The 7,622-nt window shown below is 38.6% G+C and overlaps 1 protein-coding gene across 1 annotated transcript in view; it reads left to right on the top strand.

Moving 5' to 3' along the window:
* Nucleotides 1-487: 487 nt before the first annotated feature.
* LOC103770037 (WW domain-binding protein 4-like) overlaps nucleotides 488-7,622 on the top strand; it is a gene marked incomplete at both ends in the record, with an annotated part of 7,819 nt that continues 684 nt past the window's right edge. The window contains 5 exons of the mRNA XM_008937285.1: nucleotides 488-560; nucleotides 2,006-2,068; nucleotides 2,167-2,290; nucleotides 4,000-4,221; nucleotides 5,080-5,126. Coding sequence (XP_008935533.1) covers nucleotides 488-560; nucleotides 2,006-2,068; nucleotides 2,167-2,290; nucleotides 4,000-4,221; nucleotides 5,080-5,126 — 529 coding nt within the window. The remainder of the gene's footprint in view (nucleotides 561-2,005; nucleotides 2,069-2,166; nucleotides 2,291-3,999; nucleotides 4,222-5,079; nucleotides 5,127-7,622) is intronic.

Raw genomic sequence — 7,622 nt, forward strand, 5'->3', positions numbered from 1 at the left:
GGTTCCCTGCAGTAGCTCACATTGTCCAGAGCTGCACTTTTGTGTTGCTAAGCTCACTGTTCACATTATCCAAACTAGACTTTGACATGAGACCTGAAGTTTTACACTTAGAAACCTTTATTGTATGCGTTTTCATGAAAAATAGTGTGAGTTGCACTTTTCTAACAGCTCTGTGTTTATCTCTGACTTGCTTTGTCTTGTATTTCTGGTTCTTTCAGCATCACCTGCATTGTAAAAATGTTGCTATCTTTGGGGGGGGGTCAGGTGGGCACAGTCCCAATACTGAACTGTGCTTTATGGGACACAGTGGTCTGACTTGCACCCTATACTTTCTGTAAAACAAAACAAAAAACCCCACCCCAAACTCTTAGCACTCAATCACCCAAAGAAGGCTATATTTAATTTCTGGAGATACATATATAGATATATAAAAACCTGTGGCTTTGGTTATATTGTTTCATATTTTAATTTTCTTTCCTCTCCCCAGGGCCGATTACTGGAAATCTCAGCCAAAGAAGTTCTGCGATTACTGCAAGTGCTGGATAGCAGACAACAGACCTGTACGGTGCTCTACAGTGCTGTGCTGATGGTTTTGAAATACCATGAGTTTGAATTACAGGCTTTTAACATTGCTTTTGATACTAATCTATTGGTGCATGAAATTAGTTTTTAAAAAACACCTTTGTAGTACTTGTGTTGTTTAAACTATACTGTGTGAGAGTGAGATACCTGCACACAAGATGGCGTATGCAGTTCTGCTTGGCGGTACTACTAAGAACTGAAATATCTGACCCTGCTTTTTCTTCAAGTTCTGTAACTTCACATTTAATCTGTCTTGAAACGTTGTGTGTGCCTGTTCCTGGCCTTCACATGCAAGTAGAAAGCAAAAAACCTTTCATGCATACTGTTTATATATGGTAGGCCTGGTACAGCCAGCATTCTAAGCAATTAAAGCAGGTTTCTTTCATTTCACACAGCCCACAGAAATGTTACTGGGTTACAGAAAGGTGTTTCTGACTAGCAGATGCCTTTTTTCAGACTCCTAGACAAATTGGTTTCTTACTTATTACTAAGTTCTGCATTCCTGACTCAATGCCAGGGGTACTTCTGGAGCTGAGTTTCATCTTAGTTACATACCTGTAGTTCAGAATGACAAGCGTGAGCTCATTGGTTTAGGTTTCTTGTTGCAGCCAGTGAAGAGAAATACACATTTAAGGCAGGGATTTGGGAAACTGATAAAGTCATTTCCTGGATCTGCATCTTCTGCACATCAGGTCGTGCAAAGGAATTCTGGGGTTACTAGGTCAGGCTTAGATGCTTAACATCTGAACACCTAAATGAGCTCAGATGCTTTTTGTGATTACCACATGAGGACTTCCACTGTTGTACTTGTAGAGCTTCTGAACTCCCTCCAGTTCCTACTGGCTTCAGTCTTTATGGCAAGTTTTTGGCTTGGGAGCTGTTCTGTTCTTGGTTATCCAACTCTCAAATTTCATCTTCCTCCCACCACCCTCATTTGTGGACCTGCAGACTAGTTTAAGTTAATGGGATATTTGTGGAGTGTAGCAGAATCTAATTAAGGACTGTAGCTAATATTTGGAATGCTAATTAAGACTTTTAACATTTGCATGGAAACAGAGGATAGAAAAAAAATCAAGGGATGGTACTTAGAAAGATAGCAGGAAGGGGGAGTCCCCTGTTACTTGCTAATATGTGTTCTAAACAGTACTATTTGAAAAATTTTAGATCTAATAAATACAGACTATGACATTTTGTGATATCATTTTGAAGTGTCACTGATTTTTCATAATTTGTTGAGTGATCTCAATGTTTCTAAATTCTGATTGTTAGCCATTTTATAGCTGTAGTTTGCTGTGTTTTCAGAACAGGTTACATTTAGGCTTGTTCAACTAAGTTTAATCTGACTAAATTCTAACTAATTAACTAAATTTAAAATGCATAGTATGTATTATTTTTGTTGGTTTTTATTTTTTTTGCTTTGAAGAGCATTGACTTTCATGAAAGAGGAAAGAATCATAAAGAAAATGTGGCGAAAAGAATTAGTGAGGTAACTCAAATATCTTACTTGCACAAATACTTATTTTTAATCTCCTTCATTATCAGATTTATTTAATTAATTCTCTTGGGTTTTTTATTTTGGTTTAGATTAAACAGAAAAGTTTGGAAAAAGCAAAAGAAGAAGAAAACATGTCAAAAGAATTTGCAGCAATGGAGGAGGCTGCAATGAAAGCTTATCAAGAGGATTTGAAAAGGCTTGGAATTAAGCCAGGTAGTTTATATAGCTGCCAAAAGTTTAAAGACAGAGTTGAAAGAATATTGAATAGGAAAGGTTTCATTTTTGTTGTTTTGGTTTTTTGTGGTTGGTTTGTTTGTTTGTTTTGGGGTTTTTTTGGGTTTTTTTGGTTGTTTTTTTTTTTTATTATTATTTTTTTGTAAATTAGGTTTAGAAGTATAAGGGACTCCAGTCCTCCAGGACTGTATTTGCTTGGGGGGGGGTAAAAAAAAAAAGTGAAAATTGCCAGTAGCAGATATCCCCTGGTCCATGGAACAACCCATTTTGGAGTAGAAAAATTAAACAATGTGATAAAAAATAGGCTGTAGTTAGTGTTTTGGATCAGCAGTGCAGCTTCCCATAGTTAATTTTATGTTTTAATTTTGCCATTTGGAGACAAAAGTTCCTTTATCCTTGCAAGAGTTTGTCGTTTCAAGCTCCTGTAGAAGCTCTATTTTTCTAAGTCTTTTAGTTTCTATAGTGACAAGTGGAGTTCCTCAGGGGTCTGTTCTGCGTCCAGTGCTGTTTGACATCTTTGTCAGTGACATGGAGGGTGGCACTGAGTGCTCCCTCAGCAAGTTTGCCCATGACACGAAGCTGTGTGGTGTGGTGGACTCACTTGAGGGAAGGGAGACCATCCAGGGGGACCTTGACAGGCTTGAGAAATGGTCAATGCAAACTGTGTGAGGTTCAACAAGTGAAAGTGCAAGGTCCTGCACCTGGGTCACACCAGTCCCAGGCACAGTGACAAACTGGGTACAGAGCTGGTTGAGAGCAGGACTTGAGGCTGTTGATTGATGAGAAGCTCAGCAAGAGCTGGCAGTGCGCTCGTGCAGCCCCAGAGGCCAGCTGCATCCTGGGGTGCATCAAGAGGGATGTGGCCAGCAGATCAAGGGAGGTGATTCTTTCCCTTTACTCTGCTCTTGTGAGACCACACCTCTAATACTGCATCCAGTTCTGGTGTCCCCACCATAGAAGGGGCCTAGATCTGTTGGAATGAGTCCAGAGGAGGCCACAAAGATGACCCAGGGGCTGAAGCATTTCTGCTGTGAAGATAGGCTGAGGGCACTGGGATTGTTCAGGCCGGTGAAGACTCTGGGGAGACCATATAACTGCCTTCCAGTACCTGAAGGGAAACTCCACAAAGGCTGGAGAGGGACTTTCCACAAGTGTGTGCAGTGACAGGACAAGGGGAAATGGTTTTAAACTGAAGGAGGGTAGGTTTAGACTAGATCTTAGGAAGAAGTTCTTCAGTATGAAGGTGATGAGACTATGGAACAGATTGCCCAGAGAGCCTGTGGATGCCCCCTCCCTGGAGGTGTTCAAGGCCATGTTCAATGAGGTCTTGAGCATCCTAATCTAGTTGAGAGGCATCCCTGCCCATGGCAGGGAGGTTGGATTAGGTGATCTCTAGGGTCCCTTCTGAGCTAAACCATTCTATGATTCTTTTTTATTGTTGTTTAGTTAGAGCTCATTGGTCCTTATGTTTTTTTTCTTTATGTTACTTATCTTTTGATATTTGATCTTGCTTAGGAGTCTGAACTATTATTGCTACAATGCAAGATTCTTTTATCTGCTATGACTAATACTAATGAGTGACAATACTCATAAGAACAAAACTTTCTATTTGCTGTTGCTCAAGAGTGACTAACATTTAAGCTCAGATTATTACTTTTTATTTAAGAGGGAGTATTGTTTTCTTTAAGATGATGTAGGTCCCAGTTTGACGCAGACTAAAACACAGAGCAACACAGTAGAAACTAAAGCAAAGAAAGAAAAGAAAGAGAAGAAGGAGAAGAAGGAAAAGAAAGAGAAGAAAAAAAAGACATCTCAGGACACCACAATGTCATCAAAAATTGAAACAAAGGAGTGGGTGCAAGGACTTTCTCCTGAAGGCTATACGTATTACTACAACACAAAAACAGGAGGTAAAAACTAGATGTAGTTGTTGGATATAAATGAGAAAATTTCACCTGCATTGCTTTACTGTTCTACTTTCTCAGTAATAAGCTGATTATTAAAATGTGAACAATTAGATGGAGTTTTGATAATTAAAAATCTAGATTTAGACATCCAGAAATTCAGACTGGTTTTGCTGAAAACTAATTCCTTTTTTTTCTGGAAATGTGTAGTCTTTCAGAGGTTAAGTTTAGAAAAGATAGCTGTGTTCTTCCTAAAGAAGCTTTCTGATCAGGAATGTGAAATAAATTGATTGTGCCCAGATATATGAGAGCAGATATGGATTGCTTTCTGATTGTTTCTTTCCCCATTTACATTATTTATCTGCCTGACTTCTGTTGAATGTTATTCTGTCATGATCTACTTGAAAGCATAAAAGCTCTTTTGTGATTAATGAGACTAATGCAAAGTGTTTCTAAAAAATTTAAGGATTGACATTAGTATTTACCATAGTCTTTCCTCGTCCTCGTCCAAGGTAATTTACAAAAGGTGAAAATCTTGTATGTTTAGTTTCTTGTGGCCTATGCTGCCATAAAAAAAAAAAAAAAAGGAATGCCACCTTTTTTTGTATCAAAATTCCAGTACATGTGTATCAGCCATAGTTTAATAGAGTCTGGAAGATGATTAGTCCACCAGCTTGCAATTATGGTACTTTGGTTTATTATTCATACCATGGTTTGGTCAAGGACAATTTATCCTCCAGTAAGTTGTATCTGTATTACTTGTTTGTATGTGTGCACACATCAGTGTCATACCCTTTAGATCTGTTTTTTCTAAAGTTTATTAGAAAAATGAATGATGGGTAAAATATGTTTTTGCTTTTTAAGAATCACAGTGGGAGAAACCTAAAGGATTCCAAGGGAACTCACAAACGGTAATGAAATACTCACGCTTTTCTTTGTCCTTGTAAGCACTTATCAGGAATAAGCTCTCTGCAAGTCTCCTGCTTGCAAAAGATACATTGTTTACTCTTGGTAAACTTAGGAAAACAGAACTTGAATACATAGAATGTTTTATGAGACACTTGATGAAAACTGAAATTTAGAAATTTTTTTTCTGACTGATTTATCAAGGGAAGACGTGATCGTGGTGGTTGTATTTTTACAGAATATGCTTTTTTGATGCCTCAGCTCATAGAATTGAGAGGTTTTGTGAAATTCTGAATAAATTCAGTTAAATCTTTTGTGATTGAAGCGTAATTTAAAAATTAAATCTTACACATTTGAAATAGTTAAGACTTATCTTAGGAAACAATGAGACTGTATTGTCAGTTAAAAAAAAAAAAGTGCCTCTTTTTTGTGTTTGCTTTAGGAGACAGTTATATGATAATTGTCTTTTTCCTAGGTTTCTTACAGTCATGGAACCTATGTGCAAGCAGCCTTTTGGTATTACTTGATTTTCCTTATTTTAGCCACAGGAAAACTTGCCAAATAGTCCAAAGACAAAGATTTTTTTTATTATTAATAATGGGCTTTTCACTGATACTTCCCCCTACAGGATTTCTGTCCTCCACAACACTAAAAATAGGATTTTTACAACGCTCCTGTGAATTGATGTTACATTTCCCATTTTCAAGATAGGTGTCATATGTGCAGTATGATTTAAAGTCAGGGGTTTTTGCTAATGTTGGATTTTTATGTTGGAGATCAAAAACCCCTGGCTTTTTTCAGAGTGCTTGACATTCTGTGGCTCTGTAGTGTCATATCTCAGAAGGTAGCTTATACTTAGTACTGGTTTACTTACAGGCAGAGGAGAAAATGGTTATAATTTTGTATATTTTTAGGAAATTGCATCGATTCACAAAGTGTACTTGCAGTCTTCCCTGTGTTCCCTCTCTCGTTGAGGCAGTGGTTCACTCAGAAGTGCAGGCACTTCCATCCAGTGGTCATTCCCAGGAGACTGCACACTTCACGCTGGAGATGCCCATCACATGGGCGCTCTGGCTTTCTGACTCCTGCAGTTTTGCACAACTTATTAACCAGCACTTCAGCTTTATCTTTTCAGTCAAGGCATAGATTTGCAGTGTTTATAAGCCAGTCTTACTGTAGCCTTCCACTGAAAGAGGTGGTCCCGTGGCTTATCTTCTATGATCCGTTGTGTGTCTTTGTCCTGACCGTGAGTTCAGGGAGTGAAGACGTGGGGGTTTACGTTAATACTTCATAGGCTGACTTCCTTGCCACCAGCTCTCTGGGTCATCAGAGAAATGCTGGTGCAGGGAGAGTAGATAGAGGAGAGAAGGAACTCCCTTCCTGGCAACAGTTTGAAGTCGGCTCATCTCAGCTCTATCAGAAACACACACCTTCAGCCTCAGATATCTCTCCAGTGCCACATGGCTCTATTTTGATGTTCCTCCCTCACCCTGCTCAGTAACTTTGTGGTATCTTGAGTTATTTTCGCTATTGCTAAAAACAAGCATTTGATTGCTCCCTTATTTAGTCTGAGCTAAAGATATTTGGAACATTCCAGATCTCTAAGAAGTACTCCCTGCCCAGAAATTAAAGGGCATGCCTGAGACATGTAGTGCAAGTGAGACCCACGGGCTTTCCTAATTTCACAGTACATTAGCATGCTGCTCAGACTTTGTAAGAGGTGGAGAGAAAATGAAAAGGCCTGAAGACAACCTGTGACTTCAGTTAGATTGACATCATGCTTGTTATCCTTTAGGTAGCAGGATACTCAGTGTGCCTAGAGTCAAGTATCTGCTGAAAACCTCTTAAGTACTGGGTCTAAAATGCTCAGGATCTAACAAAAAGTGTAGACTGTACTTAAGACTAGGTTTTCGTTCTTTCTACTTACAGAAAATAAATTTTCCTTACTTATTTTGCTGAAACTGGCACACTAAAACTTTTCAGAGCAAATCCTTGAGGAGACTTGCTTACTGAAGGCTTTCTTGCCTTTGCCTGCTCTGAACCTATGGGTACAATTCTTCCTGTTCATAGAGCAGGTGCAAGAGCTGAAACTTCTGATTTTGTTGTGATTTTATTTAAAAAAAAAACAAAACCAAAACAAAACAAACAAGCCTACACCGTTTTAATAGAGTACTAAGGAAATGTTTAGGTATGTATGAGCAGAAGGCTGTCTATATGTATGTGTGTCTGTGTACACACACACACAGACATTTATTAATACAAAAATAATGTATGGTGAAGCTGCATAGATGCTCTGCCTAATACAGGGGAGCAGATAGTACTTATAGAGCAGTGAAGTAGTTGTATGTGGAATTGTTGATGAAAATCAGGGTCTTAAGGAAGATGTTAAGTGACATTTAGTGACTGATTGCCTAGCTGTGGCCAAGGATGCAAAACAGTTTTATTTTGATTACACATCCACAAAGACATGCCAGCAACTTCTGCCACATTTCGTATGTACT

Source organism: Merops nubicus, unplaced genomic scaffold (genome assembly GCF_000691845.1).
Source record: "Merops nubicus isolate BGI_N331 unplaced genomic scaffold, ASM69184v1 scaffold50933, whole genome shotgun sequence".
In the NCBI taxonomy this organism is placed as follows: Eukaryota; Metazoa; Chordata; class Aves; order Coraciiformes; family Meropidae; genus Merops; species Merops nubicus.